This window comes from Buteo buteo, chromosome 22 (assembly GCF_964188355.1).
Source record: "Buteo buteo chromosome 22, bButBut1.hap1.1, whole genome shotgun sequence".
Lineage (NCBI taxonomy): Eukaryota > Metazoa > Chordata > Aves > Accipitriformes > Accipitridae > Buteo > Buteo buteo.
The window spans coordinates 440616-460647 of NC_134192.1; the positions used below are offsets into that span (position 1 = coordinate 440616).

The 20032-nt window shown below is 54.8% G+C and overlaps 1 protein-coding gene across 1 annotated transcript in view; it reads left to right on the forward strand.

Annotated features, from left to right (window-relative positions):
• MID2 (midline 2) overlaps window positions 1–20032 on the forward strand; it is a 117492-nt gene that overhangs the window by 66217 nt on the left and 31243 nt on the right. The window contains exon 3 of the mRNA XM_075054059.1: window positions 11417–11512. Within this exon, the coding sequence (XP_074910160.1) occupies window positions 11417–11512 (96 nt within the window). The remainder of the gene's footprint in view (window positions 1–11416; window positions 11513–20032) is intronic.

The following is a 20032-nucleotide window of genomic DNA, read 5'->3' on the forward strand; positions in this document are numbered from 1 at the left end:
GATCAGAGAGGCTGCTGTGGGTGCTGGGACCAAGCTGGCTGCACCAGGGCCAAGGGTCTCGACGTTTCTCTGGCTGCACGGGTGGGTTTTTCAGCCAGCGTCGGCTCCGCGTTAGCGCTGCGGGGATGCTCCTGGGAGCACACCTACGTACGGCTGGGCTGTGCCGGCAGCGTGGCTCTTCTCTGAGCAACGTGCGCTGCAGGGTGGCTTGGGGCTGCCCCAGGCATCGTGTCCAGCCTGGTCCCCAGCTGCTGCTCTCTTTGTAGCTGCCCTGGAAATCAAAGCTTTCTGGTATCGCCAGTAACTCTTGTTCTTCTGATTTCTTGATCTGATTGTAACTTGTTAATGTTTTGGAGGTCTGTCACGCTGCCGAGTTGGGGTGGCCAGAATGGAGCCCTGTCTTGGCTGAGGTCAGCCCTCCGCTGTGGCAGCATCCCGTCAGGACCATCTTGACATCCAGGGAGAGGAGCAAATGCTCCAGGGTGGCTCCACTGCTCTGTGCCAGCTGTAAACCTGGGGGATGAACCACTTCTGAGCATCACTTCTGGTGAGCATAGGGGGAACTGGGTGACCAGCACAGATGCAAACACCTACCTCTGGGTAAACGTGCTCCTCAGGCTGTCTGATCTCCTGCAAGGCCTGCTGTCACTCTGGCTGGCAGGCAGGAGTTATCCCACCCATGGGGTTGGCCTTGGGCAGCCGGTTAACAGGGAGAGATGCTGTGGTGCTCCCACATCCGTAGGGCAGCCACGTGCCTCGGCACGGGCCCTCTGGCAACCGGGGGATTTGGGGTCTTGGAGGGGAGCTGCCAGATGTCCCTGCCCCTCCGTAGCCTGGAATCGGATGTCATGACAAGGTCTGTCCCCGGATGTCTCAGTCAGCGATGAAGGATGCAGAAGAGAGACCACCAGAAAGCTGCTGCGCTGTGCCCTGTGCTGACTTGTCACTGGGATGAAGGGAACCAGCCTCTGCTGGAAGTTTATTTGGTGGAAGTGTGAAAGCGGAGCTCTCCTTTGGGCAGCTCCTGGGTTTCTCCTCCAGCTCCTGGGACAAGGCATGCAGAAGCCCAGGAGCTGCAGGCTTTCCCCTCTGTGCACTGCGATCGAGTGGACTTACTGCTGGAGCCCTCACACCTTGTGGTGACTTAGGAGAAGGTCTAGTCACCCTGTACCGGGAAGGGGTGTCAGTTGGCTTGTTCTCGTCCTTTTTCTCATTTTACCCAGGAAAACAGATCAACGTGACTTGCCAGGGAACAGCTTGTTCCTTGGGAGATGCGCTTGTGTGGATAAGCTCCAGCAGCAAGAGGTTATCCATCACCAGCGAGCCATTCCGCCTCTCTCTGCGGTGAGGAGGACGACTCGTGCCAAAGACTTGCAGGTGTTAGGGCTCTTACAGGATCTTTGCCTGAAGGAATATTTTCAGAAGCAAAGCCCCTGTTTCTGTTAAGTAGCGCAGGGACAGAAAGAGCAAACAGGGGAAATGTAAGTCCTCGAGATGCATGCTAAGCAGCCAGACAGCAAAACTTGCCAAAACGATGCTTCAGAGCGAGTCTGCAACTAATCAGCAGCTTTGGAGAAATGACAACATTAAACTATTTCATGTGATTCCCCCCCCCCCCCCCCCTTGGAACTGTGTGGGACAGCTTTGATTTATAGGAGAATTAGCACGCTCCCCCCACCCCATTCCTCAGGTTGCCTGTCTGTAGGAACAGAAACATTTTGTTGTATTCCTGGGGAAACGAGGCCAAAGAGCGAGTTTCTGGGAGGAGGTAAGCGTGACCCTGGGTTGCTCCCATTGATAGGCAGCAAGTTTTACCCACAGCTATTTTTTTCCTCTCGTTTCTTTAGTTGAGAAACCAGATATACCTTAAGAAGACAAAAGCTCTGCATGCGTACGTGTGTGTTGGTAGAAGTTGAAATCTCCGTCGTAGTTGAGGATGTGCTTCAGTTGCGTCCCCGTGGTATGCGAGGGTGTGCTACAGGGACGGAGCGATGCTTGGGAGCGGTCCCAGACCCGGCGGCAGTAAGACCATGCAGAGGTCTGGCTGTTTGCCATGTTCAGAGGGCTGAGCTCTAGGAGGAATGTGGTGGGCTTCAGAAAGATGTATAGGTGCAATTATGCAGCTGGACATTCGTGGGAGGTGGTGTCCTCCTTGGTAGACAAGGACTGTCACTGGCAGAGGGAGGAGAGGGGCCCTGGCAAAACTGCTGCACCTCGGGGGAAAGGTCCACGAGGTGCTTTGGAGCCTGCAAACCTTTGTGGTGCAATATCTTGGGTCGCATCAGTGTTAAGGTCTCTTTTCCAGGAGCTTCCAGCCCCAAGAGCTGTGAAAGGTAGCTGTGATTCTGCCAACGGACGTGTCGCACCCAAGGGGGGGAGGTCGGTGGGGAGGACGTATGGTCAGTGCCTCGCCGGCGTGGGGGGTCCCTTGGGGAAGGGAGCGAGGTCAGCAGAGCCAGGCGAGGAAAACTCGCTTGTGTGTTTGCATGCCTGGCCCCCGTCCCAAGCATGGCTCCTCTGCACCTCGTTATGGTGTCTCAGGGCAGGTCCTGAGGGGGAAAACCCACGAGCCAGGGTTGTGCTCGCTGCGTTACCCCACGCAGGGGTTCACAGCCCTGGGTTGCCTCGCTTGCGTGGAGAACACTGGGTGCTATAGCCCTGCCGGGCTGCAGGGTTCGATTTAACAACAGGCAAGGAAAGCACTCCTTTAATTCGTTAAAGGTCTTTCACCACGAGCACGCACGCACCCCTTGGCAGCACCAGCCAGCATCTGGGGTAAGCGCTTGCTGTTGCTAGCATCCCCCCAAAAAACCAAAGGTGCCTTTTGTAGCACTGACCCTGCGGCCAGCCATGGGCCTCTCTCTAGCGCAGCGTGCGTTTGCCAGGACGAGATGCACTTGCAGAAGCAGGTGGTGTTATACATCTTGGAAGAGGTGAGGTTTCCCTGTGGCTTCGCAGGGCAGTGAGTCTGGGATGTGGCTTTCCCTGCAAGGCGTAAAGCTGTCGTGGCACCAGGGCTGCTTCAGCGGCACCAGCGAGCATCCTCACGCGAAGCTGACAGCACTACAAATCTGGGTGAGTGAAAATATGACACGTCCTTTCATTTTAAGTGCCTCTTCACTCCAACTGCAGGATTTTCCAGCTGCCTCAGTGGTCATGAACCGCATGTGTGTAAATCGAACAGGCTTGCTATAACTCTCCTTGCGAGCGATGCCGGTACGGTTTCCATTCTCCCTCCCATCCTGCCAAAAACCAGAGCTCATCTGAAGCTGCGGGACAAGAGGAATTTCCTGAGAAGGATGAACAAGCCGTTCTCATTACCACGACTTTGCTGCTGCAAAGGAGGCTTACCCACTCCCCTACCTAGGAGCCCCTAACGACTGCTGTGTCGTTAGTGGCCGTGGGCTAGTGACAGGGCAGCAGGAGTGCCTGGACAGAGCGCAGGGAGAAGCCCTGGCCGCTCCTCTTGCTTTCCTCCGATCCCTTGGCATAGCCAAGAGGAGGAGCGGCTGCTGCTGTCACGTCTTCATTATTAACACCATCGCTTTTCGGCATCAAACCTCTCACCCTAATGAAGCAATTTGCTGTTGTGCTTCGTAGTCACTCGGTAACTTAGGCGGCAGTACGCATGCTAATGGACCCTTCGTTTCACATCCAGTCAACGGCTCACGTCCGCGGGACACGTGCAGGGGTGTCGACGGCTTGCGGTGAAGATGCAGGGGGGGACCCCGGGGCACGTGCCCCGCGCCACGGTCTGCCCCTGACTCCTGCCCCGCTGCAAGGCAGGGGATGGCCCGACAGCGGGCTGGGAAGCATCAGCAGCTATTGCGGTGCTTTGGGGTCACCGGCCTGAGGTTTCTGCAGCCTTGCACCCACCGCAGGGAGACACTGGCTCTTGTGCAGGCCAGATGACTCCTGGAGATTGCTTGGCTCCTGTAAGCTGAGGGCTCCTTGCAGCCGTGCACTCGATGCTGAGTGGAAGAGTTTTGTCAGCCACGACAGATACTTTTCCTGTATCCTTTCTATTAGGGAAGGACGATGTGTCGGAAACATGTTGCTTTTTAGGTAAGCACATCTGAGGGCAGAAAACTCCCCTCCCTGCCCAGGAGCACCCACTTGCTCTGCTCGGCACCTTCCTCCAGGCTGCAGACCCTTCCCACCCCTCTGACTGCTGGCGTGTGGCTCAGGGCAGGTCGCAGGGGCGCTGCGGGTCTCCTAATCAGCCGACCTTTTGATGTTGCTGCTCTTAAGCTCTGTCAGGCATGGGATCGTGTGCCTGCGTGCATGTGTTGGGCAAGGAGCGCTTCCCTTCTTACCGACGAGGTAAGGGAATTTGGGCTCTAATGAAGAATTTTACCTTGATGTGTAGCCAGGCCCTGGGGGAGCTGCTGAGAAAATCACCTGCAGCACCGACGTCCAGAGCAGTAAAAACCACAGCAATTATGTGAAGGGTAAAAAAACCTTACTGTCTCCTCAGGTGATGAGTTTGGAGAAGCCTGGCTGCCTCCCCTTGGAGGAAATGCATTTCTCATTTAGAGGGAGCCTGGCAAGAGAAGCCCCTGGCAGCCTTTCTTAAGGAAACGAGGGCTTGAGATAGGGGCAGGAGCGTCCCCGGGGAGGTCCCTGCCAGCACAGGCTCCTGCCCCGTGTGCCCCAGGCGATCCCCCCGGCACGGCCTGGGCAGCACCTGGGTGAACAGGCAGAGGGTCGCCGCTCTGGTTGGGCACTCCAACCCGTTGTATTTAGGTCACAGCTAACTGGGACGGCTCCCGTTTCGGAGACATCAGGACATTTGATTGCCCACTGGGCACTTCCTCCGGCAAGCATCTGAGTGACGATTCCCTGTCCCTCCTTCAGTGACGGACTTGCGTCGTCTGTGGCGAGAAGCTCTAGATGTTACGAGCCAGTGGCCAAAGCAGTGCTTCTTAGATACTGCTAGAAATAAAAAGAAACCAATGCATGATACAGCTGCCTGCAAGAGCTGCCTCCCTGCCCGCCACGCCGCTGGAGGAGAGCCGTGCCGAGTCCAGCAATGCTCGGCGGTGCCTGGTCAGGAGCTTTGGAAACCTGGTGGGGAAACAAGTCAAGCTCAAACCCTCCTGCCCTCTGGGGTCAGTGTGTCGTTTCCTCGTCCTTTGCAGCGATGGAGTGATCAGGAGCCCCGCGGATGCGCCAGAGGATGGAGGGAAGAAGCCACGCGCGACCTGAGCCCTTCGGCAGAGCTGCCGTGGGAAGGAGTAAATAACGTGTTGCTGCTTTGGTAGTTAAGCATCTGCACAGGTTCGTCTGCTCTCATTAGGCTGGTTTTGGGACCATCCAGTAATTAAGTGCCAGAGCTGCTGGGAACCTGCTGCACCTGTAACGGTGTCCCGGGGGGTGGATGTGGGGGTATGTGCAAAGCCCGGCGTGCTCGGGGAGGGCTGTGTTACATGCCCAGGTTGTTTTGTTATCTCTTACGAGGCAAGACAGAAGAGGGGCTTGCTCCCCATAATCGAGACGAGTCCAAGCAATGCTGGTTAGCTCAGTCCAAAAGAAGATGCTCAAGAAGAGCCAAAAAAATGGAAATCCAATATGTGCTAATTAGGCAGTGGCACAACAAACAGCTGCAAATTTTACATTCAGTTAGCCCTGTTTACTTGGGTTTTTTCTTCTTTTATTTTTTTCTCCTAAATTTAAATTCCCAAGGAGACACTAGATACAGCATGTGCTAATGCAGTCTGCGTTGAGAGGCTGTGTGGAGGAGCACTTATATCTGATCCTGCCTGCCCTCCCTCTGCACCCATGTCCCTGCTCAGCCCAGCAAAGCTTCCCCTCTGGGGTCCGGGCTGATTCCTTCCTCTCTCTTTTATCTCATTGCAAATTGGAGCACAGCCACTGAAACGGTGGCTTTGCCCCACTGAGAGCAGGATCCAGCCCCAGCTCTTGCTGGGCTGAGATAACTCTGTGCTTGCTGTGCGTGGGGTGAGGAGACCCCCCCCAGACTTCAGGGGACCGGGACATTGCTTGAGCAGCGTGTGCCGGGGCAGCACCGGTGACTGCCACCGCGGGACTTGTGATGCTGCCTGGGTGGGTGCAGCGGGGAGCCCCGTGCTGTGGCATGCCTGCAGCCGTGTCCCCAGCACCCCCGGCCACCAGCCCTGCTCCCCACGGGGGAGCTTTCCTCCGCTTCCCAAGCCAGCGTGAAGGTGAGCGTAGAAAGAGCCGCTCGGGGTTTAAACCTGATAAACACATTCAGAGCCGTTCTTAATTGCTCTGACTGGGCAAGGGACATGGAGGGGGATGTTGCAAGCTGTCTTTGCGCTGCACTGAATTGCACCCTCGTGCGTCCTCGTCTCTCGGCCAAGTGCTTCCCCTCGGTCCCTGTCCCCCTCCGTGCAGGTGGCCGACTGGTGGGATAACTACCAGAGCCTCTCTGCCTGGCTCAGGGCTCCTGCTCTAGACGCTCTTCAGCACAATTAGAAACACTGTCAGAACCTCGCCGTAACAAATTGCTTGATTTTCTAGGTCAGCTCTGCCGGTTAGGGCGATACCAGGCACTGAAAGCTGGCAGTTTATTTCAGCTTTTACTCAGTGTGTTTTGCTCCAAAGCGACTTAAAATGCATTAGTGTCACAAGGCGGGAGCTGCGCGGGAGCTGCTCGGCAGCTCAGTCGTGTCTTTCTGTCACTTGTCCTATTGTCTGGGGAAATTCTTTTAGCAAAGGCAGGCAGCTGCCTTGCTTATATTTCCCCCCTGATTCTTTTTTTTTTTTTTCTGGGGGCTGGGAATTGGTTATAAACATCCTCTCAGAGGGATGTGTCGCTACCAGGGCTGATGGTGGTAAATAGCGGGTGGGCTTTGTGCTCTCACTGCCTGGTGGGGAGGGGAGATGGGAGCGGGAGGATCCGCTGGCATGGGAGCAGTGCCAGGGCTCTGGACCTGCCGTGGCCTCGGAGAAGAGCCTGGTCTGTGCTGCGCTCGCCAACGCCTGGGTTTTCGGTTTGGCAGCGCGGAGGCAGCTGTCGTTAGTGGAGCTGGGAGGTGCTGCACAACCACCCCATCACCCTCCCTCCCCAAAACGCACCTCGGAGGGAGGCAAATGGGGTCGGGACTGACCCTGGCTGCAGGTAACGCAGGCCAGCTGCCGGTTAGGAGGAGAGGCCGCGCTGGTGTCCCCGACGTGAGCCACGTCGGTGCCCTCGTCCCCACAAAGCCAGCGGGTGCCTGGGGCAGAAGCTCAGTGCGCAGCAGCGTCTTGGCTGGGAGCAGGGATATGGCTGTGGGCTTCCCATGGCTCCCGCAGCATTGCAGCTGCAGGATGCCATCAAGAGCTTTTGACTGTGGTTTTAAAAATCTGACCAGCTCCCGCAGGAGCGATCGTGGCTGATTCCAGATACCCTGGGCAATGTACTGGTGGCATCTGGCTTTCCTGTGCTGCTCCACCAAAGAGGACACCCAGCAGCAATCCTTCCCCGTGCCAGGAGCCCTGACAGCACATCCTCGGCCGCCAAGGGCTTGGCCGTGCATCCTTGGCCCGGCAGAAATCCCAGCCAGCTGCTGCAGGTGCCCTTCCCCTGCATTGTTCCGGTGAAGCTGGTGAATAGTGGTAGGCATCCAGGGACACGTTTTCCTGCTGCTTTGCAGCCCCAGAGGTTGGGGCCGGCAGGCGTGCGGGGAAGCATTTTGCAGCTGGTTTGGCTTTTGTGCGTGTGTGCATGCGCGTGTTTACGGATGCACGTGTGGTTTGTGTCTGTGGTACGTGGAGGGAGCAGGGCAGGGACCCGCGTCCTTTATTGAAAGCAATTATAAATGAACAAGAGCAATGAAAAAAGCCCTAAATGAATCACTGAAAGTAAACACTCTCCAGTTTTGGCTGCCTTTGCACGAAGATAAATGTGGAAAGCCGGTCCTGCAATAAGGCAGAGCTAAATGACACCCTCCCCTGCTGTCTCGCCAGGCTCGCTGGGGTGAGCCCTCTCGCCCATCAGAGCAGCACTGGGGCTGGTTGCAAGTGAACATCAGCGCAGACCAGCAGCAGCAAAAGCCCCCCACGCCACCGATAGCCTTTGCACTCCTGTGTCTAAGGCTTTCCCCAGCTGCAGGGCACTCCATATTCTCCTGTCCCATGCCCAGGGGTTCCCACTGGTGCGGAAGACCTGAGGCTCATGCGGCTCAAAGCCCGTGGGAATCAGACCCCCCCTCACCTGGTGGCTCCAGCAAGACCAGGTCTGTGCGATGCTCCTGAGCAGCTCAGCGGGGACCCCATCCCCGGCCAGCCTGCTTGGGGCTCAGAGGCTGCTCTGCTCCCATCTCCCAGCTGGTTAAAGCCATGAGGCTGACTGCATTTCCCAGTGCAGACCAGCTTCCAGACTGGTGTGGGGGGACCTGCCATGGAGTGCAGCTCCCAGCAGCGCAGGGAGCGCAGGATGCTCCTGCCGGGTTCAGGCAGGGTCATGTTTGACAAAGCACAGCGGATCAGGAGGAAGCCTAATATTTGTAATTCCTAAAGTTGTCTTGAACCCCCAACCTTGATCCTATCTTCAAACAGGAATAGAGAAATCCATATTTAGTTCAACTACTTGTTTGATATTTGGAGAAGAAAGAAAATCGAGAAGTTGTTGCTCATCATGCACATAACTAAATAAAATATGAATGTCGGTGCCATGTTATTCAGCCTCTTTGGTTGGGTGCCAAATATATTTATTTTGCATCTGGACACCTGCAGGTAAATGAAGTGCAGCCGCTGAGCTGCTTTGTCAAAGCTGCCGGAGAGGGTTTGATCCTGGCAGGGTGTTTTGCGAGCTGTGCCGCTGCAGCCAGCTCAGGCTGGGAAAGGCTCGGCTGCTTTCCCACAGTGACCGTATCTGTGCGCTTGTCGTCTCCGGTCCCGCTGTCCCCGGGCAAACGGGTTTCCATCACCTGGGTGACCCAGCCCCTTCATCTCACTGAACACCAGTGACTTTTGCTCAAGGACATGGTGGTGTTTCCTTTTTATCTCTTTTCTCACTTCCCAATTGTAGCAAAATCAACTATTCTGTATTTCAGGCCAGAAGGTGAATGTTTGGGGAAATTATGAGCATGTTATAATGCAATTAAAAAACAACCCCTATAATTGCCATAATTTATATATACCTACAAAATAACCAGCTGGTGTAATCAAAGCTTCTAGTATATTTTATTTGTTTCAGCAAATCAAACAGAAGGAAATGGTTCCATCTGCATTTTCACGTGCTGCACAAGGGTTTGCAGCAGTCAGAGGTGCCTCGCTAAGGAAGCCCTGCAAAACCGGGGAGCAGCAAGAGAGGGTGCTTGCTCTTTGAGCCATCATTAATACGAGTAAAACACTGCCCACTGCTTCAGCATCTCTGCAGTATCAGCGTACGCTTAACGAAGGGATAAGTGCTCAGGGGCAGGTTTAGTGCATGTTTATGGATGGGGGAGGAGTGATGCTGTCCCCTGGAAAACTTGGGATGCTGGAAATGTGTTTTGGACTCGTGTGCTTCGAAGAGCATGTATCGAGCTCATCTCCCCTCCCTCCCCTTCCTGCCCTCCATCAACAGCCCTGGAACATTAAAGCAGATCTGCTGCAATTTCAAAGCTGCAACTTCAGTGCAGCCGAGTTAGTGATGAGGAAGATAATTAGCAAGTTAAATGTTCAATGCTTTAGTCAAATTATGTTTAATAATATTGAGCTATAAGGAAAAAGGGTGGCAGGAACTGTTAGCAGCTGGCTTTTTCATTATCGATACAGCGTTGTTGTGCAAAGCACTTTCCACTTAATTGAGGCACCCTGGGTTTTATTTCATTTTTCAAGCCTGTTTCTGTGTTCTGCTTCACCCGCCGTTGGCTAGCAATTTGCAGGATTGCGAACGAGCTCAGAGTATTTTAGGAGCCAGTGGTTTTTCAGGAATGAATGCTTTGCCTGTGCTTCATGACTACGATTCAAGTTCTCTTGGCTAACTAGCCCCCAAATTATCTGTGCGTGCAGAGAAAGGCCGTGTTTATGGGTCTGCTGGAGTCTTGATGAAAGCCTCGGACTGCAGTTTCTAGCCGAGGATGAATAAAACACCGCAGGGATCCTCTTCCAGCCCTGAAGTTTAAAATATTAATAGGATATCATTTTCCCGACAAGCGTTGCAACAGGTAGTGAGCGCTTTGTTATAAAACATTTCCTCTTAGTGGAACTGCGTATTTTAATGGAAATGCGGTGTCACGTAAATTATTGATATCTGAAAGAAATACGAGTCCACTGTGTGTCCGCAGATATCGAAATCTTTTCAAATGGGCTCTTTCTCCGCGCTCCACTGGATCCCGTTCTGCTCCATGAATATTGCAGCCTGCGGGTGCCAAAACAGACCGTGCTCCCCGGGGATCCCCGCGCCACTTGGGTTGTGATCTGCCGGCGGTGATCCGCTCCCACGAGCGAAAGGCAGCGCGGCTGGGGAGATGGGAAGGGGAGCGCAGGCAGCTTGCGGCGGGGACCACAAGCTTCTCCTGGGGGCCCTTTATTGCCGGTACCAACAGGGGATGAAGAGGGGAGAGCAGGGATGGAAAGTAGGAGCGATTCATTCCGAGCAGGCAGGCTTGCTGGCTGGCCATCGAAGCAGAATAGCTCTTTATGCTCTTCTAAAAAGGTGGGATGTGGTGGGAGGGAACGGCCGCACTCAGCCGGGTTTCGGCAGCGGTGGGCAGCCTGGCAGGAGCTGGGGAGGGTTTTGTCCCCGCTGCTTGGCAGAGGCTGCGGATCACCAGCTGCCTGCGCGGGGCGAGCTGTCCCCGTGGCTCGGTCTGGAGATGCCACGTTGCTCTCCCTGCCTGTGCCTGTGTTGCTCCGGCAGAGATGGTTTGCAAAGGAGAGAAGTCCCTCTCTGATGGTTCAACAGGCTCTTGTTTGGCTTCCTTACCACGTGCAAACCAAAACTGATGACGAAAATAGCAGTGCTGGCTTCTTTCCTGGTAGAAACAGGGGGAGGGGCACTTTTAGTCTCTCCTACCTTGTCAGAGGGTTCAGCAGCAGCAAGTGGTTTGGGAACATTTTTGAGAAACTTAGATACTCCTGAAGTTTTTCCAGCTGCCCGTACAGTTTTCCAGGGAACACAGGAGAAACTCAGCTTTTCTGCAGCAACACAACCCACCCCGGCTTCTCAGACCATCTCCAGAGGAGCAGCAAAGGGCAGACACCCACGCTGCCACCTCCTCAGGGCCACCACGGTGCTGAGCTCGGTGGCCTCCGTCTTGGGCCAAGCACTCGCACAACCCACCAGCGTGGACAGGAGCTGCCAAGAAACCCAAGAGCCTTTGCCCAAGTCGTCGCTCCCTCAGGCAGCGTGTTGGGTGGCAAATGCTCTCGGTTGCTAATGGGGGCCTGGGGACAGTCCTCCAGCTTTGCTGATCTTTTTGTTTTTTCTCTTTCTCCTCTCCCGTTTCTGGACTCGCAGCAAACCCTGGAGACGAATCTCACCAACCTGGTTAAACGCAACAGTGAACTGGAAAACCAGATGGCCAAGCTGATACAGATCTGCCAGCAAGTGGAGGTTGGTGAGAGCAATCAGGGGACAGGGAGGGTGGTGGGGAAGGTGCACTGGGAAGCTCCCAGCTCGAGTGGCAGGATGCATGGGATTGCTCCTGTGTCCTTTCTCCGGGGGCTGCCGTGGGAACAGAGATGAGCTTGTGGTGGGAAGCATCGCTGACGCTGGGGGGCTGGTGGGAGGCTGAATTGTTTCAGAGAGTTTAGTCCCAAATGAAGGAGGATGCAGGGATGGTTCCCAGGGGTCTGTAGGGTCTGAAGGAGAAGGTGGCAAGACTGGGAGCTACTGGGAAGAGACACGGGCTGCTGGACTGGCTTAGGAAGGGAGGACCTGCTGGCTGCTCTGTGCATGGGGGATGGCGGATTCTTTTGGTTGAAGCACGGGTGACACGGAGCATGCAAACACAGCTCAGCTCTCGGGGAGGGGGGAAGCGGAGTTGTCCTTCTCGTAGCTGCCTCCTGCACTCGGGTGCGGTTTTGCTGGCAGCTCCTGTCTCCTTTGGTGCACAGGTGGGACCCGCTGGGGCTGAGTACTGAAAAACCTCATCGGCAGCTGGAAGGCATTAATGAGAGTTTGCTTTGGATGCTCAGCGTGCTATAGTCTGCACCCTGCCTTCAAAGGCTGGGCCATCTCCAGCTGCGCTCCTAGAAACAACAAATCCTTTTGACCGTGATGCCTCCGTGCTTCAAATTCCCTATGAAACCATGGGCTACTTACACCTCCTCTTTCTTGTCTGGGGGTGCTGTTAAAGTAAACTGGTTAATAGTTGCAAAGCACTTGGATATCAAAGTGACGAGTGGTCTGGGAAAGCCCAGAAGGAAATTGCTAGCTGTGCCTGCAGAGCAGTGTTGGAGCAGCACGCAGCAGCCACGGCCGGGGCAGCCTCAGCAGGACCAGCCGTCCACGTGGCCAGCCCAAGAAGGGAGCTGTGGTCACCTAACTGCAGCTTGTATCAAAACTGCGTGTGCCCAGGCAGGTGTAGAAGCTTCTGCGGGGGTCCTTCTCAGCTCCAGGGTGCTTGTACTGTGTTAATTATATTTTAACCCTTTCCTCTTGGGAAGGAGAGGGTGGGACCCCACCATGCTGGGGTGGGTTGAGCAAAAGTCCTCTCCACAGCTATTGGAGAGGAGGAGGGAAGCAGTGAGTGTCTGCAGGTGCTGGCAAAGAAGCAATATAAAATCCCCACAGCTGTTTGCAAGGATTTAATGGGTGGGGTGTGCTCTCACCCAGGATGTGTTTTGGCTGTAGGAGATCCCTATCTCAGGAGCAAAGCCAAGGAACTCGAGTCAGCCTGCAGGACAGAGGTACAGGCAGCAATACTGGGAATATCTGGGTGCACAGTGGGTGAGATGGTCCTCCCCTCTGCAGGGCTGGGGTGGGGTCTTTCCAATGCAGCCCTCCCTTCTGCGGTGCGGGGTCCAACACTCCAGGCACTGGTGCTCCCTAGGGCTGCTGCGTCCACTGTCCGTGAGCTGGGGCTGCGCTGCGTTTGCGGGCGAGTCTTTCATGCTGGAGAAGGATGTGTCTACATCTTCCACAGGGCTTGGGTGAACCAGGGCTGGTAATGAGGACTCCTGTTCCCACGGGAATAAAGGAGGGGTCAGGTGTGATTTGGGGAATTGCAGTGGCTGCAATTTTCACAGCCCTGTCTCCCACATCGTTTTTGAGGCATCCCACCTCAGACCCTCTCTGCAGGCTGCTGCCTGGCTGCCCTTCCTCAGGACGGTGCAGTGCCCTGCACTGGTCCTCACTGAACCTCACCCTGCTTGTTAAAGCTGTTTTCCTCATCTCTCTAATTCATTCTTGGTTCAGGGCCAGCTTCTTCACCCTGTGGCGGTGTAGGCACACTGACTTGTCCCCAGCCTCTCAGTGCAGACGGGGATATTGTCTCCATCCTTGCTGTGACGGCAGCTTCCCCTTGCAGGGCAAGGCTGGTCCCAGCCTTTCTCCCGGTTTGCAGCGGCTGGTCTTCTTCCCACTTTCCTTCCTCCTCCCAAACATGTAGATTTTGCCTCCCTGCATCCTTCCTGCTGTCAGACGGCGATTGCAATCTCTCCTGCCTGAGCCCTGAATTCTGTAGCAGAATAGCAACATTCAGGCTTAAGCCAGCAGCAAGTAGGAAAGGCTTTGTAGAGGGGATTACAGAAAGCATCGAAGGAAGAGAGGAGATCACCTTTAATCCTGCTGAAGAAAGGGACTCAGCTGACCTTGCTGCTTTGACCACTTGATCTGTAAAACTCTTTGTGTTCCCAGTGTGCAATCAGGCATCTTCTGTTTGCGTCCCCAAGGGAAGTGTTTGTGCGAGCTGCGTGCAGGGAGAGCCTGTGCCAGCAAACTGACGCTGCCTCTTGGCTGCGTCTCCGGAGTCAGGAGTTCATAAGCGATGCACTCCTGTGGAAAACATTTGAGAGGAAGAAGGCGGTTAATACCTTACTGTTGTTTCAAAGTGCACATACCAATTAATAGCAAATTAATTTGCAGCTTTGTTTACTGAAGTGATACATGGAGAGAGGCTGTCACAATTAGTTTCTTCTTAGTGGGCTATTGATTTTTTTGGTTGCTAAATTAAGCAGCGGTTCCTTGAACTAACACCTTTCTAGAGAATAAAAACACCAGGCTGCTGCAGGGATCGCTGACGTGGATTCGGGGGGAGGGTGCCAGTGCCTAGGCAAACATGACGGATATTTGCTTTGCCCTTGGTCACTCCAACCCTTGCTGGGGGGGATGCAAGCCCTGCGGCCTCCCATGCGACTTCCCTGAGCTGCCTCGTGGGCTGAGCAGCCGTCAGGGATGTGGGGATGCTGCACATGCTGACTGGAGTTGTTTGCCCATAGCAAAGCACACAGGGATGTATTTGTGCAGGGAGCTGCAGCTTGTTCTTCCCCATCTGCATCTCGGAGAGCGTCTGGGGCTCTCAGGCCAGGAAGGTGCTTCCTAACCCCCGCGTTTCCTGCAGACAGTGTCAGCGTTTTGTTCTTCGCTTGCTAAATAAGGTCCTTGTTGCTGTCCCGATGATCTGGAGAGAGGAAAAGAGTGCAAAATGCCTTTCTGAGAGCGCCAGCGGTGCCGTGTGTGCTGCCAGCAGCTGCAAGCCACTGCTGAGCGCAGCTCAGTGCATGAGGAGGAAGGAGCTGAGACACGGTCTGAGTTTCTCTGGGTTTTGCAGCATGACTGGCCTTCCCGAATGCGGCTGCGCCGATGCTCCTGCGTTGCTCATGTTGTCCTGCTTCTCTCTCTGCCGGTGTGTTGTGGCGGCGAGGGGGATTTTTAGCTCTGCAGTAGCAGTGGCTTTTGTCGGAGATGTCTCTCCTGGGCTGCCTCTTCACCCAGGGCTCGGCAGGTTTGGAGTCGCTATGGTAAAAGAGATAGCAAATGGATGTCTTGCAGGCAGAGAAGGAGCCAGAACGTCCTTGCAGAGCCGTGGTGACAGTCATCAGCACTCACTGCTCTTATAGGTCATGCTTTGATGGAACAGGGATGCATCTGGATGTGCCAGGGTGGTGGGATGTCTTTCCAAACCTCCTCCTCCTCTGAATCCAGCTCCAGCATCTTAATGAACTGACCTGTGAAGAATTGAAAGCTATTTGGTATTTCTTTCTGATTCTGGAGGCTTCAGATCTCTAGGCTGTTGTTTTCTACATAGTTTAGGAGTTTTCAGCTTTATCAGTCGTTCTCCTTAAAATAACAGCTGAAATACATTTTTCAGTCTTACTAAATATGCAGTCCTGCCCTTCAGAGGCACCTTTTCAGAGAGCACATTAAAGTGTGAAGTAGAAAATATCTCTGCCCCTCTACGCTTTCCCGTGAGTCTGAATACAGAGGATTTTGCTTTTAAGCTATTTGTGGACGTTGCATATAGGCGGACACGTGATCCCAACCTGCTCTGCCCATCAAGTCATGGTCAGTATAAGTCCCACATTACATCCAGGAAACTGTGCCACCAGCACCCTGAGGTGCAGAGGGAGGCATCCCAGAGAAGGACGTTGCGAGTGTCCCCATGCTGCTGAGCCTGTGCCGCCCGTTGGTGTTGCAAGGAGTGACTCCCTCCTGTACGGCACGTGGGAGGCTGCCGCTGAGGGACCAAATCCCGTGGCAGTGATCGAAATTTGGACCAAAGAGAGCAGGTAATGGCCCTACAAAGAAGCTGAGTTTGTAAAATACCAGGGTGGGTAGCAGGGATGGTACCCACCCCGATGTCCCCATCAGGGAGGGCAGTGAGATGCTGCCCGTGTGGCTGCTCTTGCAGGTGGGCTGGTGGCCCTCTGTGCCGTGGCAGCCGCAGGGCTGGCCTCGGTGCAAGCTGGTGCCTGTCCGCTGGGGCACGGCTGCCTTGCTACGAAGTCAAAAACCTGTTGAGGGGTTTGGGGGTGACAGTGCTGTGGGGGTGGGATAGGGGGATAGGGTCCTCTGCTCCATCTCGGAGCCGGGTTCCTGCTGCCTGGGTGTGGAGGAGGAAGTTTGTCTGTGTGTGAATCACGCCTTGGGCTCAGACGATGTTCCTCATTCCTTCCCGAGCCGCAGTGCGAGCTCTTCCTGGGTTTGAGTGTTACCATTTGCTTTTTATTGGAGGGCTATATTGTCCCTAGCACATTTCCTACACACACACTGAGAAGGGTGAAGTATTCCCCCCCGCTTATGTCTAAAAGCTCTCCCCATGCCCAGCTTTCCTACAATCGTAGCACCCGCCAAGTCTTCACCCCCAAATGCAGCATTTACCTGGGAACTAGTTCCTCCTGATAGAAGTGGTTTGGCCAGTATCTAGCTGTGCCTGAGCCAGGGCTCTTGCCAGCAGAGCTGTGTTGGTCTGAAGTCCCGCCTCTGTGCTCTGCTGGCGCTTTGGGGCTGGGACCCTGGCCTGGAAATGCTCCTTTTTGGGCAGTAGGCAGCTGGGGAAAGGGACTGCGGTGGCCTCTGCAGCTTCATCTGCCTTCAGTCTCCCAAAGCATGAGTGCTGGCTGAGCTGCAGATTTCTTGCCCTGGGTAGGTTTTCAGATTTAGGATGAATTTAACGAGGAGCCCAGGATTTTTGCTTGGCATGCCAGGCTGGAGGGTGAGCCTGGCACTTGCTAAAGGACCTCCCCTGCTTCTCCTCCTGCTGTTGTTTCTGCAGTCCTGCCACCCAGGGCTCCCTCCTGCCAGCAACAGCAAGCATCGCGGCTGCAAACAGTTGCAAAACAGTCCTGATTTTGTGCTCCTGGGGAATTCGAGTGATGGCCATCTCTGTCTGCACTTGTGCCTCCAGGGGCGAGTGTGCTGCCAGCATCCTCTGCGACAGCCTGGGTTGCAAGGCAGCGTCGCCTGTGCTGTCGCCAGCACAGATTGCTGCAGGCTCCAAACCCTGGGTCTGATTTCCCTTCTCTGCTACCTTGCAGCAGATTTGGAAGATCATCCGCTGTTTTTTCTCAGTGGAGTTATCTTTGCAGACCATCAGCTGTCTCCCACTTCAGTGTTGCATAATCTGCTGGCCAGGTTTAAAAAAAGATCTTGTATCAAATGTGTTTAACTCTGGGTTGCCTTCAGACTTCACATAGCTTTGAGAGTACAAAATGAAGAAAACCTATTTATGTCCTCCAGTACACTGTTTAACTTAAGTGATAGGCCTCAATTCCCCTTCTATAAAGTGTATCCCCCCTTTCCTATCCATCCCCCCAAGCATGCTGGTCTTTCCTGGAGACAGAGGACTGAAACCTCTGCCTGTGCTTTCACTGCACTCTTTGCATGCTTTCCTTTCAGCTTTAAAATTAAAAAAAATAAAAATCTGTGTATTTGAAGCCTGAAAAGGGGGTCCAGCAGGGATTAATTAGCTTAAATTAAGCAGGACACATGCAGCTTTTTTTGTAGGAGCAAGCTACTGTTTCCTTCTGCCTCTTGCGGCTGATGCCATGCTCACCTCTGCTCATTCAAGGGGCAGGGTGGGACCTCCCTGTGTCCCCAGCATGCTGACCCCCCCCCACCTGCATCCTAATCATCCTGTCTCTCTGAAGGGCACACTGTCCACCTTCCTGCCAGCAGCACCCGCTCAAGTTTACCTGGAGGAGCTGCAATTCAGACAAATCCTCCAGCATCTCAGCTTCTGACCACCTTGGGGAGGGCTCCTGCTCTTTAAGGTCCCCAGTGTCCGGTGCTGCTGGCACACGCCTGGCGCCTCCGTGGCAGAGCCTGGCTGGGCACCGACAGCTCCCGCACCCGCAGCAGTGACGTCTGTGCAGAAGGACCGATGGACTTGGGAGATCGATGAAGAAGGAAATCATCAATGGATCTCCTGCTTGGGCTTCTCTGCTCTTCTTTGAAGTCTTATGGGACAAGTCTGCCATCATGTCCTGCTGCCATCTCTTGCTGTCTCCCACCCTTGTCTCGGCCAAGGAGTGTGGCTCTGTAGCCTGGGGTGATGAGGGTTTACTGGTCCTCGACGATCTCAAGTAGCATCTTCCAGAGCAAAGCTTCAGAATCGGTCGCTCAAGAGTCCAAGCTGAATGGAGGAGCCACACATGCTGGTCTCCCCTGTTGGCAGCATCTGTCCCTTCAAGATCAAGGAGCTTGAGTGTCGTCTTGCTGCTTTCCCCAAAAGCATGTTGAGAGCCACACAGCCTGCTGGCAATGCCCTGCCTGCCTGGTGGGTATCTTGCTGGTCAGCAGGGGAGGGAGAGCATATGTGATCTCCCCGTGGTCATGTTTTGGTAGATGCTAAGCAGCAAAATTATCATCTTGGCCAACTGTCCACATGGCAGAGGCCACAGGGAGACCAGACCTGGTCTGGAAGAGGCCACATCATGTCCAAGGTGGTTTGCAATAGCTGATCAGACCTGAAGGTGACTTTTGGAAAGCTCTGGCCAGTCTGATTGTGTCATCTTCAGTCCCCTGCTGGGACTGACCCAGGTGCCCAGGTCCACACGAGGTCTCCTCATCTCCTGGCTCAAGTCCCTCCTCTTGGTGCAGCGATTCTGGAGGGCAGGGTGGGAGGAAGAACTGGTTGTGCTGTGTAGCAGGTTGTATTTTTTTGCCACTGAACCATAAATACCAGGAACGAGGTTAGGGAGGGAGAAATATCAGCAGCAGTCTGGAAGATGGCTGTGATCATGGAAGTGCTGTTTGATGCTTGCTCCATTACTCTGCTGGGGGCTGGTCCAGCCGAAGCTGCGTGTCTTGCATTGGGAACCGTGGTTAGGAAGGGATGGTGTGGGGAGGAGAATTATGGGTTTGAGCATCACCAGGCTCCCCTTATTGTGAGCCCAGAACAAAATCCATTAGGGGATGGTGCCCCAGTTTAGGAAGTGAACTGCAAGCACGGTAAGAAATTTGCCTTGAGCTGGAGAAAGCTTAAAGATTTATTGCAATCTGGGCACGCATCCTGCCAAACCTTTGCACTATGAAGAAATGGGGCTTTTTGGAGCAGCAGGTGCTTCCAGCAGCATCCAGTACATTTTTATTGTTTTAGGGGGAAGATGGCTATTTGTAAAAGGCTTTGCTCGGAGAGAGACTCCCAAGGAGCACTCTGTGACCACGAGGCACTGTAAGCACTGTGCTGTGGCTGAAAATAAGGGCAATGGAGGCATCTGTGGAGCCCGGGGCTGCCACCCTGCCTGCTGGGTTGGCAGCACCAGCGTGGCATGCCCAGCGGCTGCCCAGCTTCCTTGCTCTGTGGGCTGAAAGCTCCAGTGCTGGAGCCCTGCCGAGCGCATCCTGCAGCACCAGGAAGGGGAAGATTTTTCCTCCCCGGGGCCCTGCACCATGCTGCAGAGCTTGGGGCTGCAGCTTGGCACAGCGGGCGGCTGGAGCACAGGTGGGATGGCTACACCAGCCCGACTTGCCCATAGTTGTTGCTGCCCTGAGCCGGTTCAGCCCCTTCATTAAGACCCCACACGGTGTTTCCTGATGTGCCCTTTGCAGCCGTGCAGCCCCCTGCGGGCTCTGCCTGCGCTCCCTCCCTCTGCCCGTGCCGAGTGGTTGCTTTCAGTCTCACTTCTGCAGATGCTTTGAAGTCACGGCCACCCTTGCTCTTCCAAGCAGGGCACTCATTCATTTTTAAGCCTCTTCTTGCTTTAACTAGCACACGGGCACTGCCTCGGTGTAGGTGCATGAGAGAGCTGCAGTTTTGCTCAGGAGGGGAGGCCAGCGAAGCTCGCTGCTTCTGCAAGAAGCCTGTGCTGCTCACCTCGAAGCAGGACAGCTAGGGCAGGGTAATCTCCAGCTGCCCCATAGCCGAGGGCAGGATGGGGTTCACTTGGGAGTGCCGAGAGCAGCCCAAGCGGTGCGGCTGTGTCTGTGCAGAGCACCCAAAAACATGCAGCCTGCCCAGGGAAGGGAGGTGGAGAGATCCCTGAGCATCCCTGCGCAGGGTGGGCACAGGCCAGTGCTGGGTGTCAGCGCTGTCTAGTGGTACCCAAGTTTTGCTGGAAAGCTATGCAGCTGTGGCTGCGCGGGCTTGCTGCTCCTGGGCTGCCACCTCCCCACAGCCCATGCTCCGGGTCTCAGGGAGGGGACAGCACCTACGGAAGAGCATGTGCCCCACAAGCCACCCAGTGCTGA